The sequence below is a fragment of the Cebidichthys violaceus genome, unplaced genomic scaffold (genome assembly GCF_023349555.1).
Source record: "Cebidichthys violaceus isolate CVI_PGR_0920_01 unplaced genomic scaffold, fCebVio1.0.p SCAF_2, whole genome shotgun sequence".
NCBI classification, from domain to species: domain Eukaryota; kingdom Metazoa; phylum Chordata; class Actinopteri; order Perciformes; family Stichaeidae; genus Cebidichthys; species Cebidichthys violaceus.
This window is the reverse complement of record NW_027176372.1, coordinates 15,228,045-15,246,532: the sequence shown is the minus strand read 5'-3', so window position 1 is coordinate 15,246,532 and position 18,488 is coordinate 15,228,045. Positions and strand designations below refer to the sequence as shown.

General features: G+C 36.9%; 3 protein-coding genes across 5 annotated transcripts in view; 2 read left to right on the top strand and 1 right to left on the bottom strand.

Annotated features, from left to right (window-relative positions):
- The first annotated feature begins 4,999 nt into the window (after positions 1–4,999).
- LOC137875906 (uncharacterized) lies at positions 5,000–8,291 on the top strand. Of its 2 annotated transcripts, none has more exons than XM_068715423.1 (5): positions 5,000–5,119; positions 6,040–6,360; positions 6,503–6,760; positions 6,850–6,978; positions 7,369–8,291. In XM_068715423.1, exons 1-5 carry the CDS (start codon positions 5,005–5,007, stop codon positions 7,557–7,559), a joined length of 1,014 nt encoding a protein of 337 aa, XP_068571524.1. In that variant the 5' UTR covers positions 5,000–5,004; the 3' UTR covers positions 7,560–8,291. The 2 variants fall into 2 exon arrangements, with proteins under 2 accessions (XP_068571524.1, XP_068571522.1); XM_068715421.1 differs by having other exon boundaries at positions 6,850–7,083.
- A 1,488-nt stretch (positions 8,292–9,779) lies between these two features.
- On the top strand, positions 9,780–13,723 carry LOC137875905 (T-cell surface antigen CD2). 2 transcript variants are annotated; one of them, XM_068715420.1, is made up of 6 exons: positions 9,780–10,014; positions 10,777–11,097; positions 11,240–11,497; positions 11,587–11,715; positions 11,958–12,071; positions 12,460–13,723. In XM_068715420.1, the coding sequence occupies exons 1-6, from the start codon at positions 9,966–9,968 to the stop codon at positions 12,642–12,644; spliced, it is 1,056 nt and encodes a 351-aa protein (XP_068571521.1). In that variant the 5' UTR covers positions 9,780–9,965; the 3' UTR covers positions 12,645–13,723. The 2 variants fall into 2 exon arrangements, with proteins under 2 accessions (XP_068571521.1, XP_068571520.1); XM_068715419.1 differs by having other exon boundaries at positions 11,587–11,820.
- Positions 13,724–18,300: 4,577 nt separating this feature from the next.
- Positions 18,301–18,488, bottom strand: part of cdx1a (caudal type homeobox 1a) — a 4,023-nt gene continuing 3,835 nt past the window's right edge. The window contains exon 3 of the mRNA XM_068715418.1: positions 18,301–18,488. This exon is cut by the window's right edge and continues 762 nt beyond it. The gene's annotated coding sequence lies outside the window, so the exon portion shown is untranslated.

Here is an 18,488-nt window from a genome sequence, read left to right as displayed (position 1 = left end):
GCACTGATGAAAGGTGCAGTGAAAAAGAGGTAATAGGTGCAGCACATTTAACTTGCTGTGGTTCAAATGTTACTTTCGGTATTTGTCCATTTGAGTCTTATACTAATTTTTTCACCCAGGACAAGTTTATTTATTTTTTTAAAGATGAATATTAACGGTTTCTTAACCAGGACATAAAGTGGAAATAAAAAAACATAACTCCACAACTGCAGTTTTTTTCTTCACTGTATAATGGTAGTTGATAGAAACGGCATTGTGTGCCCCTTATCATGGCCTCACACAAAACAAACCGCACGCTCACAAGGGGAGGGTAGGGTAAAAAAAAAAAGAATAAATATCGCCATGAAACTTCAGCTGAAATTTCTAAATTGCTAAGCTGATTACTTACATTAAAACAAGTATTTGGAACCGGGTTTGAAAATGTTTTTTCCATTTTGTTGACATTTTATTTTTATTTTTTAAAAGGAATGGTTGGTATTTCTTATCACTCGATAGGTCAGAAAACATTGTCAACAGCCATACAAAATCCATTTTTGCCATTTTATTTGGACTACAACATCATAAATCATTGATTAAATCTGGCTATGATTGATTTATGAACAAAGCCCTCTGTAAAATCTATAGAAGAATATAGATTGTAATAAAACCGGAAAGTTTGATGCATGTAAGTGCTACTGAAGTGGAGATTTCTGGCTCATTGTATGAAAAAAAAATATATGTTTTGAGAAAATGACCTTTAAAGATATTGTAAAATTCTGTATATTTTGCAAGACACTACATGTAAACATGTAAACAAACTAATAGATATCACCATTAAACTTTGACAGTTGATTTCTAACATTAAGATATTAAGTTTTAATTAAGTTTTCTGAAATGTTATGTTTAAATGTGCAAATGACAAAATATCTAATTCTAACATTTGGTGAATTCAGGAGAAAGACACAAATAGACAAAGTATTTAAGTAAACACCTAAATGTATATTTTGGATGTTTTCTTTCCACTTGCTAGAAAGAAGACATGTATCAGTGCATGAAAAACAATGTTTTCACCTGTTGGTGAATGTTATGCAGTTTGCTGCAATAGATACAGGGATTACAAGGAGGACGTCTTTCTCTCCAATCAACGTCATTATTTTCAAACTTAGTCAACATATCGATATTTAAGGCGCGCACAAAACGCAATATATGAATACATCCAAGTGAAAAACTTAAATGTACATTTAAGTGCTGTGCACTATCATAACCATTGTGGTCTCTCCTCTCCAGAAAACGTTTCGCACATCTTGATCCCAGTCTGTTCTGCAGTGGGGGCTCTTCTGATAGTGCTGGTGTGTTGCTGTGTCTGCTGGAAACTGAGGCGTCGTAAGAAGACAGGTAAGACTTTACACACCGGTAATCAAAAAAAGGTCAATATGATAACGTCAGCATTTCAGTCAATACCGTTGGTGAAATAGTCTTTTTTTTCTTTTGTTTTGCTTTAACTGTAAAGTAATTTTGCTTTATTCTATCTGTTGTCTATCCTCAGGTGCATAACTGAGAATAAATGCCTTGAATTTGGACTTAAGTGAACTCATCAACAATGAACTGAGGACTCAAAGAACAGGACTACTTGCATTACTTGGGAGCTTGAAAAGTATTGTTTTTGTATCTTGTGTTAGTATTGAAAAAGATTTGTTACAGGAAACGCTGACTTGTGGCATCAGCGACATGTTGGGCACGTCATGTTAATCTCAGCAGCAGCTCTGTGTAGTCTGATCAGAATAGATCATGTAAATAATTGTATTTTTGATCCACTCTTTGTTAAACTACAATTAAAGACTAATGGTCACAATTCACAATCGGAATCAGAATCATTTATTGCCAAGGTATGTTGCACATACAAGGAATTTAACATGACGGGTGATGCATAACATTAAACAATCAACAACAATCAACACAGTGCAAAAAGTAAAAAAGTAAAATTTACAGTAAAATATAAAAGTAAAATATAAAATAAAGTGAAATATAAAATAAAGTGCACAAATGAACAGATAACAGGACTATAAACAAGTGAGATGTACAGTAAGTGTAATGTAAAAGGGTTGAGCGTATATAACTGAAGTTGTTTGGAAGAATGACTAACTTTAGCAACATTTTTAAGAACATCACTTAAGTACTTAATCTATTTCAAATAAACCACTCCTCAATTATTTATTTATTTAATAATAATAATTATTATTTATTTAATGTTTGCACTGTAGCCCTGATACCAAAAATAAATATGTGATTAGACAATTAGACACACTATTTATTAATAGAGCTGTGAAGCTTGTGACTGCACTTTTTACCTAATGGGAGGATGTCGCCGTAAATAAAACGCTGCATTAAATGCTGGATACATGGGATTAAGTTGCACCATTATCAACAGTAACAATAATTTCATTGATATAAACAAACCAGAAATCACTATCATTTAGCTGTTCGAGCTTTTACTGAAAATCATATCAAACAAATACTTTAAATACTAGCAGGAACTAGATGACTAAAGTAGTTGGGTTGTGTGTATTAGTTGAAGCTGCAGTGTATTCATCACGTTGGGTTGTGACGACATCTACTGGCTGTATTTGGTTTCACTCACATTATGGTAACAACTGTTGTTCATCTTTAAATGTAACTTTCTGTTTAGTTTTCAGCCTGCATATCAAAGACATCTGTGTTTCATGTTAGTTACAGAGACTTCATGGTAGTACCAGAAGTATTTGTAGCGGGGGTGAATCCCCTCATTTGTTCTCCTTATTAATTTCTGCTGGGGAGCACTCTTTCCATGACAGCTCACATATTTAGAATATTTAAAAAATACAATTTATGAACATACAATAGATAAAAACAATTAAAATAGTCCAGGCCGAGAGTCCCTTTAGGTCCACCAGAGCTTCAAGTTGGCAGATCAGAGATCCGGGGGAGATCCTCTCCTCTTCAGATCCAGGAGTCAGAGATAGAGGAGCCTCATATGTGCAGAGAGGCCAAAGTAGGAGCAAAAATAGTGCAGTCTTTAGAAACGGCTCCTTTAGAAGATGACTCTTAATGCCTCTGTTGATCTATTAAAATAACAGTCTAAGGGCACAGACAGAATATCTCTCTCTGCAGAAGGTCAAATTACTTAAGAAACACAAATAATAACTTGATCCAAGCTTATGATCAATTTCCAACGACTGTGTAGCTCCCTTTAAGAAAAAAGGAGGCTAGCACAATAATTTCTGCAACCACGTAGAATTAATAAGAACTTGAGAGGAGGGCCAAATCCCAATGTCCTGATGAGGCTGCCAGGGCTTGAAATTATATAAATATGAATGGGACAGCACTTTGCTGCAACTTATCACGTTGCCATGAAAACGACAACAAATATGATGTATAATTGTGTGTATTTATTTACTTGTTATTTACTTGTTTTTGTCAAAACATCTTCGATGACAAAATCAAATATTTGATGAATAAATAAATATCCTCTGATTTCAAGTTTATTCTTTGTTCCATCTTTAACCCTTAATGTTTCTGAGTAAATATAATAAGACAGGCTGAACACACGTGAGCCGTCGGCCAAATCCCAATGTCCCCCCTCACGGACTCACAGACTTTGAGGCATGCTCCCACGAAGTCCGTGAGGGTTTAGGGATGTCCCACTGTCAAATCCTCGAGTGTTTGAGGGCTCTCTTGCAGACATTTTGAGCTCTTTATGAACCCCTACCGTAAATCAGCATGGTATGCTGACTTTGCCTAAGGGAATTACCCACAAGTCATAGCAACGTGACGTTAAACACGGGGTAACCAGTGGACACATGGAGACGTTAAAAAAAGGTAAACAAAGAGGATGGCCAAATCCCAATGTCCCCCCTAAACCCTAAGCCCTGAACCCTCAAGGACTTAATTGATGTCACCTGGTAAGTGGTTGAGTGTGAGAGGCTGCAAGGACTCGAAATGGTGTAAATATGAATGGGACAGCACTTTGCTGCAACATATCACGCTACCATGAAAACGACAAAAAATAAGATGTATAATTGTGTGTATTTATTTTATACTTTGTACTCCCTGATTTGAATGTCTTCAGGCTCTTTCCTCACAAGTTGAGGTCACTTCTCTATTTACTTGTTTTTGTCAAAACATTTTTGATGACAAAATCAAATATTTTGTCATCTCCTTCCTCACCGTGACAGGAAACAGTACACGGTTGGTGGTCCTTCTGCTCCTTCTCCCCTCTTCTCCACAGCTAAGAAGGAACTTAACCTGGGGGAAAGTCCCCACACCTCCAGGACAGTGCGCCAATCACCTCCCTGCTTCCTCCAGTGGACAAGTGTTGCTCAATAAACACATGCAGCTAGCAGTAGGCACATTTTCTCAGGCTATACAGGGGGAGTGAGTCAGACCCACAAACCACACACACACACACACACACACACACACACACACTTTATAACATTTTCTGCATATGTAGAATTAGTGAAGCAGATTCGAAAGTTATAGTAAACAGTGAAAAAAGAAGAAATATCCAAATATCTTGTGACTGGGACTGTAATGTTGACACACTTTTTACACTTTATCAAAGACAGAAATATGTCACACCGTGCACACGTACACGTGCAAATGTTTTAATATTAACACTCGTATGTTATAACTTCGAGGATGATTGGACGTGCAGAACGTAAAAAAATAACACAATAAAAGAGAAGATCTTTGTGTCTGAAGCTGTGCTGTTTAAACTGTATGGTAACACTTTGTTTCCATTTTGTCACAGCTGAGAGCAACGACACTCTTTCCTGGTATAGAATGGGTGGACTTTACTTTACTGTAATCTTAACACGCAGAGCTTCAGAAACCATTTCCAGAAATAGTATTGTCTTCAGCATCCTTTTAAGGCTTTAATCACATCACACTGTTCTATTCATAAATGAGGAACTGAGATGACCGTTGGCTAATATTTCTGCTTCCTTTCTTATCTGACACTGATCATTAAGAGAAGAGAGGCTTCTCATGTGTGCATGTTTGCTATTGAATAAGGTTAGTCAGAAAGCTGATGACTGGGTCACCAGAGGCGACATGGAAGCTGTGATCGGACTGTTTGTGATGATACTCGGAGTCTCTCACAGTGAGCTGTTTCACTTTTTTAAATTGACACATTTCATGCAGCCGGATCAAGTATATACAGTTCAACATCATCTTCATTGATGTGCTTTGCAGCGCAACCACTGACCCACGCTGTGACCAAATTCATACAAGAATCATGACACATAGAATAATTGAATATAATTAAACATGTTTTTTTCATCTTTGATCTTCAGTCGACTGTCATAGATCTATTATGTTGAAACAAACTGAAAGCGTGGTGTAATTTATGACAATAAATGTAAGCTTCAAGATGCAAGATGTATTCACTCAATTACTGTACATAAAAGAAAGGATTGTAAATTCAGTTATAAAGCTAATGCTGATTCACAATCTCAGTCACAATTACAACATTGTGTTTCACATGAAATACAATGTATTCAATAACTAAGTGTACTGTAAAGCAGAGGGAAGTTTGTGCATGAGTTCTTGGTGAAATGTTTTGTGGTCACATCTTTTGCAACATAGAACATTTTCCAGTCTGCATTAAGGGAAGTATACAGTTTCAATTCAACCATACATTTTTTTTTTGTTTTGAAAAGTGAACAGATTCAGATATTTGTATTTATATTTTTCTCTACCTTGTTTTTAAAACACTTTATTTGAACTAATTAAACCTAATAAATATTTCACTCATGTTCTTTGTAAATCCAGTGAACCCTTATTTCCACAATAAATGTTCATGAAAACTGCTTGAAAGACAAAAATATATATTTTATTACGCTGTACTGACATTTCATTGCAGCTACACAGTGTGTACCTTCACATTAAATATTAAGACATCATGGTTTTATGGCTGCACCATTACTTAAAATCTAAATATTCTAGACAACATCCATGGTGCATCAATACATACCATGTGATATATTGATTTTTAAATTTGTCTTTTTTTATTATTTCCAGGTGTGGAAACCTACTGTGATGGCAGACAGGACAGAGCTCAGTGTTATGGAGCTTTGGGAGGAACTGTGGTCCTCCAGCTGATGAACAAAGCCTCAGAAATACAGAGATACCAATGGTTGAGCAAAACAACAACAATACTGGATGTGAAAAATAATATCATTCAGTCTAATCTGATAGAAAACAGATCATCCTTTACTCTCAGTAATGGAACATTTAGGATCAACAAACTGAGCAGGACTGATGGTGGTGAATATAGACTTAGAACCATTGATTCAGATGGATTTATATTAGAGGAAAGGTTTCTACAGTTGACCATTGAAGGTAAATAACTACTTATTACATGCATCTCATATTCTATGTGTTGTATATCTGTATCAATGTCTGGACTGTTCTGTATGAGAAACTCTACAGAATGATCAAGATGATGTCAATATGAAAAGTCATCTGAGTGTGTTTCCTTCAGCTCCTGTGTCCTCTGTCCGGCTGGTCTCTGAGTGTCTGTCCCGGGGAGAGATGAAGTTGTCCTGCTCCTCTGAGGGAGCGGAGAGTCCTCAGTACAGCTGGACTCTGGATGATCACACTCTGACAGACTCTGAGCTCCTCTCTGGAAACACTGAGACAAACAACATCACTCTGAAACAACACGTCAAAGGAAAACTGGTCTGCTCGGTCAAGAATAACGTCAGTCGTGTCTTAAAAGAAGTGAAGATATCTACCTGTGGTGAGTGAGAGCATGAGTAGACAAAAGTCTGATGTTAAGATACTAATGATTAGCTGTACATCAGTCATTGATCTCTGTCTTTCCCACAGGCTTCATATTCATTAACTGCACCCCCCCCAATGGGATGCACATATCACAGTGGGTGTTTGCAGCCAATAATACTCTGTGTATTGAGCCAACAACAGTTCCTCCCACAATCACAGCAACCTCCCGTGATGGTAAGGAGTCTGGCATCACAGTGTCAATTAACCCCTACAGTAATATCACATCGTCCAATAAAACTGTGACTCACCCCCCCAATGAGGACTCATGGGACTTTATTAGTAAGTGAAACTAACTCTGCTGCAGTGAATTCATTTAAGTCATTTCCATTATCTTTGTTTGTCATTCTCCACAAAAACACCTGTAATGTTTGCTAACTTAAAGATCTGTGACACACACACACACACACACACACACACACACACACACACACACACACACACACACACACAAACCGGTGCTTCCTCCAGTAGGGATGAGCCCTGTTTACTTAAGCAAGTGAAAACCAACTCTCCTGCCACAGCCTTACGTTTTTTTGTGATTTTTGTGTCTCTTAATCCGAGCAGATCTCTCCCAGCTCATATGTGGAGTGCGAGCAGCTGTGGTGATTCTTATATTAATTGGGATCACCGTCTTTTTCGCTTGGAAGAAGAAGAAAAACAAGATGGCTCAAGGCTCTGTTATCCGTCGACAGATTGAACATCAGGAGAACTCTGTTGTGATGGTTGGAATGAGAAGGTCTTCATCTGATCTTTAACTTTGTGAATCCAATGTCGTCTGACTCTTTTCACTCGGTCACTTCAGTTGTTGATTGGTGAAAGAGAGGTGCTTTACTTACATTTAATTCACGTGTAGACATCGTCTTGTTGTCAAATGTTCAGTGCGTCGCTGCCTTTGGAGAGTGATGAAGCATCCAGAGGCCCACAGCGCAGTTTAATTGTCATATTAGCTCTGCAACTCATTTTGATGACATTTTGAAATTATTGTACAGTAGATCTCCACATCGTCGCGCTCAGGTGAAAACAATGTATCTCCAAATGTGGTGACCTTTCATTTTTCAGATGAATTGAAGGATGAAGTGTTTCTTTCTCCCACTTCTTTGTGTAAGTCAGATATTTAAAACACACTGGATTATCTGAAAAATGCATGGAAACAGATATTTTTCTTAGAAGGGACAAGTTTATGTTTCAGAGATAAATTGTTTTTACTTTTTTTTATATAGGTACTTGACTTAGAAGCTATGCATATTTTAAAAATGGTGATTTTGCATTTAAAGTGTGTATTAAAGACCAAACTGTAATTATACATCATATAACTTACAGGCATATTCAGATATATGATGAAAGTTTTTATCTCCTAAATATTGAGTTATGTAAATAATAGTTTTTTGTTTTTCTCATCTAATAATTACAAATAGAGGTCTGTTTTTCTCACATGTTTACAAAGTATATTGTAAAACCTTTCAAATTATTAAATAATAAGACTTTTATTTTTGTTGCGTTTTATTGTTGTTATGTATTCACAGCATTTAAAACAATCAGTCATCAGATCCTTTTGTTGACATTTTGATCACAGACTGTACCTTTAATTACTGCTGAGGGTTGAACAAAACCTCCGACTCAACATCAGTGTCAGTAGGTGTGAGGTTTTCCTCTACTGGTTCACAGAGGAGCTACTGTTGCTTATTGATAATTCTGTACTCAGTAAAACTCTCTGTTGATAACATTTAAACATCAATAAAACACAATCACATAGCTGTTACTTCACACAGACATTCTGCCTCACTAAATATGAAGTGTATAATATGACTGTTTATTGCTGCAAGTGCAATGTCAGAAGTCTTTTCATGTTTTAGGACATTTGTTTTTAATCAACAGTCGCCAGTGGAGGGCGACAGAGTCTTAAGAGACATTTTGTATTTTGATGCTTCAGAAACATTGTTCTTGGAACTTTCATGCCAATAAAGCCCATTTGAATTGAATTGAATTGAATTGAATCGCATCAAGTTGAATTGAGAGATAGGAGGAAGACGTGATGAATTGTTTAGGTGAGCTCAAAGTAACCAGAGACATTGCAGAGATAACAGCATGATTTTTAGACCACTGTGGCCAAACAGCAGTGTGATTGAAAACATATTTGAGCACCTTGGGGTGGTTTATTGTTGCCTTTTTTTTTTACCTTGTTTTATACATCTGATAAAACACAGAACACTTTTGTCACAGGAATAAAAAGCAGAATATTTTGGTTGGTCTTATTGCAAAGACCTTAAGTATACTGAAGAAACAGCAGCATTCATTGGCCAATAATAAAGTCTAAAGCTGCATAATGCTGCTCTACCACTGAGGCTGACATAATGTAAAAATATACTATTCAAGTATTTAAGATCACATGAAAAAAACTTAAATTCATGTCCACTACACTGATCATATTTGGTTAACTGTTTTAGTGGATCCTAACCCTTTATTTTCACAAAATCTTCAACAATTCAATCATTAACCTTCAGTGTGTTTATCTGAAATGTATCGTTATGTCGCTTTAAAGTTGAACATCAGGCCTATAAATTCCAATACACAGAAATATGATTTTCATGTAACCTTATAAACATTTCTTTGTAATTGAGACTAATTTTACAATTTTAATCCGAAGTCTTTAATGCTCAGAATTTAAAATATAGTTTGGTGTATGTAATTAGTTTATGTGACAGAGGCAGTTTGAGGGGTTCAGACAATGTTTGGTTAATTTTAACTTGTAATCATTCATTAAGAGATAATTGATAGGATGTATCAAATACAAATTTTATTGGGAATGATGAAATGGAGGGATGACAAATTCCAGCTACAGTCTCAAATCCTCTTTCAGCATGAAGGAGGAATGTTTCCCTCTCTTCCACTCAGTCCATCGCCTACAGAGGTCATATGGTTGGAGGCTAAAAGGGGAAGTGAAACCCATATCACTTCCTTTTCTTTACTTTGCCTATTAAAAGATGATACAACAACGCTCTGGTCGGTTAAACGTTTTCATACATTCTCCTCAGGGGCTGTTCACTAACAGGACACATTTCAAGCTGTTCAGTAGGATGTGCATGTTGGCTTTTGGGGGAAAAGTATAAAAGTTTGTCTGTATGCTGCTAACTGGGTCAACGGAGGCTGAACACTGAGGAGACATGGAGGCTGTGGTTGGACTGTTAGTGATGCTACTCGGAGTCTCTCACGGTGAGCTGTTTCACTTTTAACACCAAGTCGTGGGTTTAGACATTCTCCTCAGTGATGCAGGTCAAAATACTGCAGGATGAGACACCTGTTGGTTCTGAGGAAATATCACTTTTATTGATGAACTATGATTTAACAATCTACTGTTTAAAAGTAATATTTGAGCTCTTCTGAGGTTCAGCAGCTTTTAAAAAATCTGGAGATCAATCCCAGGTCATTGTGCAAACTATCTAAATATGAATCTATTAAATTACTTCATCCCTAACAGTGATCCCTGATTTTGCTCTTAAAGTCATTTGAAAGTTTAAGATAAAACACTGTATGACATACTGTAAACCACGTCATATTATAGCATGCTAAACAGAAATTATGTTATTTTTTTATAACAATAGATATTCTTAATGTCGTGTGAATCATTTTATACATTTTCACCAAGTACAGCCTGAAATATGATTTGGTATATCTTCAAAAGTTTAGATCTCCACTAAAATTTAAAATAATGTGCTTTAAAAAACACAGCATGCGTTGTTAATAACTGGATGTGGTTAACTACAATATGACAAAATATATTGCAGCAAAATACCTCTGTTAGCTGAACATAAACATTTGTTTTGCAGTCACTGGTCATGTTTAACACTCAGCAAACATATAATACAATAAATGCCATAATGTTGTCTGATAGAGACACAGCTGCACCAAACTCACTATTGTTGCTTTAGATTCATATGCCTAAAACACTTTTATTTTTTGTTCCAAAATGTTCAGGTGTGGAAACCTACTGTGATGGCAGACAGAACGGAGCTCAGTGTTATGGAGCTTTGGGAGGAACTGTGGTCCTCCAGCTGATGAACAAAGCCTCAGAAATACAGAGATACCAATGGTTGAGCAAAACAACAACAATACTGGATGTGAAAAATAATATCATTCAGTCTAATCTGATAGAAAACAGATCATCCTTTACTCTCAGTAATGGAACATTTAGGATCAACAAACTGAGCAGGACTGATGGTGGTGAATATAATCTTAAAACCATTGATTCAGATGGAACTCAATTAGAGGAAAGGTTTCTACAGTTGACCATTGAAGGTAAATAACTACTTATTACATGCATCTCATATTCTACGTGTTGTATATCTGTATCAATGTCTGGACTGTTCTGTATGAGAAACTCTACAGAATGATCAAGATGATGTCAATATGAAAAGTCATCTGAGTGTGTTTCCTTCAGCTCCTGTGTCCTCTGTCCGGCTGGTCTCTGAGTGTCTGTCCCAGGGAGAGATGAAGTTGTCCTGCTCCTCTGAGGGAGCGGAGAGTCCTCAGTACAGCTGGACTCTGGATGATCACACTCTGACAGACTCTGAGCTCCTCTCTGGAAACAATGAGACAAACAACATCACTCTGAAACAACACGTCAAAGGAAAACTGGTCTGCTCGGTCAAGAATAACGTCAGTCGTGTCTTAAAAGAAGTGAAGATATCTACCTGTGGTGAGTGAGAGCATGAGTAGACAAAAGTCTGATGTTAAGATACTAATGATTAGCTGTACATCAGTCATTGATCTCTGTCTTTCCCACAGGCTTCATATTCATTAACTGCACCCCCCCCAATGGGACGCACATATCACAGTGGGTGTTTGCAGCCAATAATACTCTGTGTATTGAGCCAACAACAGTTCCTCCCACAATCACAGCAACCTCCCGTGATGGTAAGGAGTCTGGCATCACAGTGTCAATTAACCCCTACAGTAATATCACATCGTCCAATAAAACTGTGACTCACCCCCCCAATGAGGACTCATGGGACTTTATTAGTAAGTGAAAACTAACTCTGCTGCAGTGAATTCATTTAAGTCATTTCCATTATCTTTGTTTGTCATTCTCCACAAAAACACCTGTAATGTTTGCTAACTTAAAGATCTGTGTGTGTCTCTTGTGTCTTTTATCACAGAACAACGCTACTTGAAAATAACGGCTTGTGTACTGGCTGCACTTGTACTTCTGTTAGTGGTCGGGGTGGCTGTCGTCTGTTTTCAGAAGAAAAAGAAAAAGAACAAACCTAAAGGTACAAAACAAAACTTCCTTTTCCTTAACCCATCACTGCAATGACCCATCGGACAATATACTTATTCACTTTCTTGCCGAAAATTTGATGAGAAGATCGAGACCACTCTATGAACGTCAAGTGATATTCATCTTTTAGTCCATTTCTCTGTAAGAAAGTACCTCTCAAAATTATGTTATACTGTTATACCAATAGATTATTGTGCATGAATGTAAAACCAGGTTTTTATTGCTGTAGTTTATTGAATGAAGTAGTAGAAAGTTGCATGAAAGATTCCAGGAAAGTACAAGTACCTGAAATTTGTCCTTAAGTACAGTACTTGAGTACTGAGTATATCTCAGCATTAAATATAAATATATTTGTGCCACTCTTTCCTTTCACTCTGCAGAAGAAGATGACCAGGAATTGACCTATGCTGATGTCAAGATCGTGCAGCGACCGGGGAGACAGATGCAGCAAAGAGCAGTGACGGAGGTGGAGTACGGCGAAGTCATGTTTTCAGAGCGACCTCGACAGTCTGTTCGACCAGCAGAAGATGAGTGTGTGTACGCCAAGGTCCGTAAAGGAAGGTGATTCGCAGTGTTTAAAGACTGCACCACTGAAGGCAGTTGGAGGAGATGTCTGTCAAGAGGTCAAAAGGCTTTTCACCTTAATGTGATTTCCAGTTGGAAAATATTTCATATCGCTCATAGATTTTCTTATTTTTCCAACACTTTTGTCTTCGACAATTTTTTCTTCAGAAAATATGTTTGAAAATATGTTTTAATATATTACTATTACAGTGTTACATTACATTTCCCTGTAAAATAATTATCTTTAGATTATATTGTTCCTACTTTTGACTGGTTTCTAATTTGTGAGCATATTTACCTTCATTTCATTGTTAAAACACTGTAAAGTTGCAATAATGTATACATTTAAAAAACAACAATCTATGTCATTGTATTACTCACCTGATGTCAAAGTTTGCATTTACTGGGACTTTCTTTTAACCTACACTGGCTCCCTGTAAGAGCTCACATCCAGTTTAAGACTCTGGTGCTAGCCTACAGGGCAGTGAAAGGAACAGCTCCTTCCTATCTCCAGGCCATGGTCAAGCCCTACACCCCCGCCCGACCACTTCGCTCTGCTGCCTCGGGGCGATTGGTCGCCCCGTCGCTCAGAGGTCCTGGCGGCCGATCGACCCGGTCACGGCTGTTTTCTGTCCTGGCCCCACAGTGGTGGAATGAACTTCCCACTGACGTCAGGACAGCGGAGTCGCTGCCCATCTTTCGGCGAAGGCTGAAAACCCACCTGTGCAGGAAGTGCTACCCTGAGCCTTCCACTTAGCACTTATTGTATTCATACTAGCTTGTTGCACTTATTGTATTCGTATTACTTTGTTGCACTTACTGTTTTTGTTTGTTTCTGCACTGTACTTTGGCTCTGAGTTATGCTCTGGTTCATGCTCTTAGATGCTTGTTTGAAAAATGAGATTTACTTATGACTTCTGGTGACCAGAGGTTCTCTTGAATACCTATGTTGAACACACTTATTGTAAGTCGCTTTGGATAAAAGCGTCTGCTAAATGACTGTAATGTAATGTAATGTAAAGTATAATCATGCATATGTAGTGTGGATTTATTAAACATTTGGTGCTGTGTAATGTCAAATTCGACCGTGTGTTCTTCCTTTGGCTTTCTTGCCATAAGTTAAGTTTGTAGACTAATGCCTATCAAGAAGTTTGCAGTAACCACATATTTGTTTCCATGGTGTTAACACTTCTGCTTCTTTCAGGTGTACACACTTGGTTTGTCAGTTGCAGGGGTGATTATTAAGACAATCTTTTTACTTTTGGTTCAGTAAATATGTAACCGCAGTACATGCAATTCTTTAGTGTTTACAGTAAGAACATCCCCTTTTAAAAAAGGGGATGTTCTTACTCTTTCTCCTTTACTGAGAGGGACACACTAGGTGAGCAACTTGTTCAACTTGTCACACTGAGCATTCAATGCGTTTATCGTTTAACACCATCAAGTTTCTATATTTAGTTCTACATGTTTCCTCTATCTTTGTGACTTCCAGTTTAGTCAGTTGAGCAGATTGCTGCTTATTTTTCATGATCTAATACAAACCAGTCAGTTAACTTTCAAGAAGGTTCATGATTTGAAAACAAATACAATCATTTGCCCGGAATTAAATGTAACATGTAATTGAGGAGTAGATCAATATGTAATTTACAGCCATTTTTGTGCCATGGACAGATGAAAAAGGGATGGATGATAAAACAGGGTAACAGGGTAACTCTAAACGTTTCAGATTCAAAAGTATTTATTGTTAGAGAAAGTACAAATACAAATACAGATCTTAAAAGAGGCATTCTGCCTGAAAGTGCTCTAATCACAAAACACAATATTACGAGCTTAAACAGATGTGGCAAGGACAATAAGAAAAAAATAAAAACAACTTATGCCAGGGAATTGCACCCCACGAAATACCGTCTGAAGAACCTTCATTATTGCTTTGAAAACAGATTCATTACTGACACAAGGCAGATGTGTTTCCAATATAAACGAAAGGCTTTATTGAAATAATCAATTAATCAGGGTTGGTAGGTGTTGTGGAGGAAATTATATTAATGGCCAAATGAAAATGACTTCAATAATGGGAATAAACATTATTCTTTATTAAAATCTTAAAAGGCTTATATAAAAACTAAGACATAACACAACTTAAAGTCCTCAAAAATGTCCTGTTTAATTTAATTAGGCCACTGGTGGGGAAGCAGACTACACTGAGGAGTGCCCAGGCAATAGTGCAGGTTTAGTGAAAACTCTTGAGTTAGTTAACCATGAGATACGGAAAACTCTGGGTGAGAAGTTGTGCAGTCTACGCTACATATAACTCAAAAGAATAACAAGCAAAACAATAGCAAAAGAACAGCAACATGTTAACCTTCAAATTGAAAAAACGATTAGAGAATCGGTTGGGGGAGGGGCCAGACGTGGGGTTATGTTGCATTCACTGGCATTGGGGGAACATTCTCCACCACAAAGAGAATAATGCACAAGAAAATGAATGTTTTTACGTATTGACTCCAACCCTATTCACTTTGAGTGCTCAGTGTATTCTGCACAGATTTCTCAGCATGAGCTAATAAGAATGTGAATCCACAGATCAAATCCTATATGATACTCTATTAACAAATCTAAATATCAATCAGACTCTCTGTTTTCCTGCCTCTTGTAAATAACCCAATTTATTAAGTTAACCATGGTGCAGTTTACACGCTACAAACCATAGGAGGGTATGCTCCACCGCACAAGCGTAACATCAGACCCGTAGAGATTACCTCCGCAGCCCCCGCACAGCGAGGGGGGGGCCTCGCGTTGCACTTCTCTTCTTCTTCTTATATTTTGCTTTGACCGCAAAAATGTAAGATTCTATATCCAAGCTTAAAAATGTCTGAAAAAACAAGGAAACATGACCAAATCAACAGCAATTCAACGTCGGACAGGTAAAGTAACCTTTTATGTGTTTGTTGTTCTCTTTATACATCCGTGGTTGTTACACAGATTATCGCGGAATCTCACGATTTTATATGTACTTTACCTATGTGTGTGTAAAGAATGCTGATATGAAATATGAAAAACAACCAGTAGTCAATGTGCAAGCTGCCAATTGAATGGTGATTTAAGCTTCTCTATTGGGTGTATATATTTATAAATCTGATTTATGTAGTGTCAGTGCCTCACCAGCCACGAACCTCACCGCACGTCACTGAATATCTTGCTTATGGGGGGGGGGGGGGCTCTCAGCGTTATTCTGCGAGGGGGCCTCACGTGTTTCCGTTACGGTACTGCGTGACATTAAACAGTGAGGGCATAAATAAATATAGATTAGAAGTGCACCCTTCTTTTCATAGCTTAGTATCCTGAAACACTGAAAGGACCTCTTTGCATAGAATAACTTTTTACAGTGTGATTTTAAAAGTTATGCTAAATTAGTCTTAATTAGTTAGCCTTGTAGGTTTTAGGTGAAATATATAAAACACACACACACACACACACACACACACACACACACACACACACACACACACACACACACACACATATATACATAATGTACAGCCATTTTTGTCCCATAAGCAAACATATATATGTATGTATTTGATATGTATTTGTATTTTAGCTGTTGCTGTGCATTTAATCAAAGAGAGAGGTTAGGTTAGATGATTGATGTGGTTTGATAGCTTGAGGTTAAAAGTTGACAACCATGGACTTCCAATTCAGATGATTCACAGAGCCATAAAATTGGTGTTTATGGTTCATGATAGTTATAGTGTTCTTAAACAACCACCTGAGATCATTTTTTTAAGTTCAACCCTCTCACTGAAACACAGTCGAACTTCTGACCGACATACTTTGGTGAGCAAATGATTGACAACACAGGAGGAGTGTTATAAAGGTGCTCCAACAATCCAGAATCATTTTGCTACTTTGTTCAAAACAATAATTGTGTGGGTACCAAAATGTCCAGTATTGTTGCAGCTGTTAGCCTTTTAATATGTGTATACCATATAGGAAATCCAAAGAGATTCAACTGTTGCACCTTAACTCTTTATAGGTTTGGTTGGACCACAATTAAACATTTATTTTTTTCCTCATAAAAACCAGGTGATTTAGTCATTGTCATGACACATTCATGTGATGTTACCCAGCCATGCCAAATGTATCTAATTATAAAACCAAGACTTGTGGCTGGTGCCAGTTCTTCAATCTTGAGCAAATCAGTTTTTGTTTTTGATAAAAGATATCCTACAGGTGACTTATGGTTTTATACCTAGAGAATTTTTTTGATTCAAAATTGTTGAATTTTGTTTCAGTATTCATTCATTTGTACAGTATTTGTACAGTACAGCTATTTACTGTGTCACAGTGTGAATGTAATTTGAAGGTTCCTGTGAAAATCATTCTGTAATGTGGCCTATATTAATGTATGATTCATTATAAAATCATGATCCAAAACGTAGGTCATGGTTTCATGAATTACATGTATTTATTAAGTAATTTTGTGGGTAGACGAGGCTGTACACCACTGGTTCACTTCCTCATTGGTGGCATGAACTGATCAGGAAGCGTTTCTCTGTTGAAATGTTTCAGACGATTGAAAGCAGAAGCTTACTGCTAATGAAAAGAAAATACAAACCCGATCGATAAACCTATATGTGCATGCTTTCTATTTTATCTGCAGCACAACCAACATAAACTTGAAAACAGGGGAATTCTTTCACTGCACACATTGATTTACAAATACACGAGTTGCACAAAGTTGGTGGTACAGTTGTTTATTTTGAAAAAAACGTTTTTGCAATCCTCGGCCAACTCTGTACATTTCTACATTAGCCACTTTTCCTTCCTCTTCTTTAAAGTGACACACAGACAGGAACAATGTGAACGTGTGTTAACATGAACAATGTAGTACATGCTTTAACATTTCATACAAACTGTATGTCCCAAAAAATACTGGCAACGCAGTGACTTTTTCATGTAAAGTTCTCCGACGAAGCTGAATGTCTGCATTTAGCAGTACAATGTCGGTGGACCATGAGTCATGTAGCAGCTGTTTTTCAGGATGTGGCTAAACACTGCTGTCTGTGCGTGATATTCCGTGGCCATTTTTAAACATGCTTGCTCTCAGTTCCTTGCTGTTATCACAATGTTGTAGCAAAAAAAAAGTAAGTCAAAATAGAAAGTGTTTGAACCAAATGTTTTTTTTATGTCATATTTTACACCTGTTCAATGCCAAATGATGACATTTGTGTTTTCATATGAAGATCATGCTGCTTTTATTTCCTTAAAAAACAAAACAAACATTTCTGTTCATTCACCATTTCCATTACTCCAAACACAGCTGCCATCCTCCCTCACTAAAACCCAATAGTTTCTACTTTTGAATGATCTATTCTCATGGTAATTTAAGTTGTTTTCTCTTCTTTCCTTCGAAGTAAGAACTGTAACACTCTCTGCTCTCTCTATTCCATGTAAATTCAAATGCTACTAAAAATATGTATAAGCATCATTGTACTTCCCATTTTTATTTATTGACAGAAACTACATTATTAATTTTCATTTTTATGTTCAAGTGTGATTTCGAGATGTATTTTCTCATGCAGTTTAATCAAATAGGGTTGGAACTACTTCTCTAGTTATGAAGCAGATACTTGACTATAGATGGAGAAACAAAATCAAGAACATGCTGCTTTTATTTCTTTTTTTAAAAACAAAAACTATTTCTGTTCATTCACCATTTCCATTACACCAAACACAGCTGCCATCATTCCTAACTGAAACCCATTGGTATACTTTTGAATGATCTATTTTCATGGTAAATCCTGCATCAACATTTCAAGAGAAAAAATATTAAATTGGTTTT

What these genes read in the sequence shown, in the direction of transcription:
- LOC137875906 (XM_068715421.1), top strand. Translation starts at nt 5,005, where the DNA reads ATGTGTGCATGTTTGCTATTGAATAAGGTTAGTCAGAAAGCTGATGAC. An exon ending in GATACTCGGAGTCTCTCACA is followed by an intron (nt 5,120 to 6,039) that starts GTGAGCTGTTTC and finishes TATTATTTCCAG; the next exon opens with GTGTGGAAACCTACTGTGAT. An exon ending in GGACTCATGGGACTTTATTA is followed by an intron (nt 7,084 to 7,368) that starts GTAAGTGAAACT and finishes TAATCCGAGCAG; the next exon opens with ATCTCTCCCAGCTCATATGT.
- LOC137875905 (XM_068715419.1), top strand. Translation starts at nt 9,966, where the DNA reads ATGGAGGCTGTGGTTGGACTGTTAGTGATGCTACTCGGAGTCTCTCAC. An exon ending in TCTACAGTTGACCATTGAAG is followed by an intron (nt 11,098 to 11,239) that starts GTAAATAACTAC and finishes TGTTTCCTTCAG; the next exon opens with CTCCTGTGTCCTCTGTCCGG. An exon ending in GGACTCATGGGACTTTATTA is followed by an intron (nt 11,821 to 11,957) that starts GTAAGTGAAAAC and finishes CTTTTATCACAG; the next exon opens with AACAACGCTACTTGAAAATA.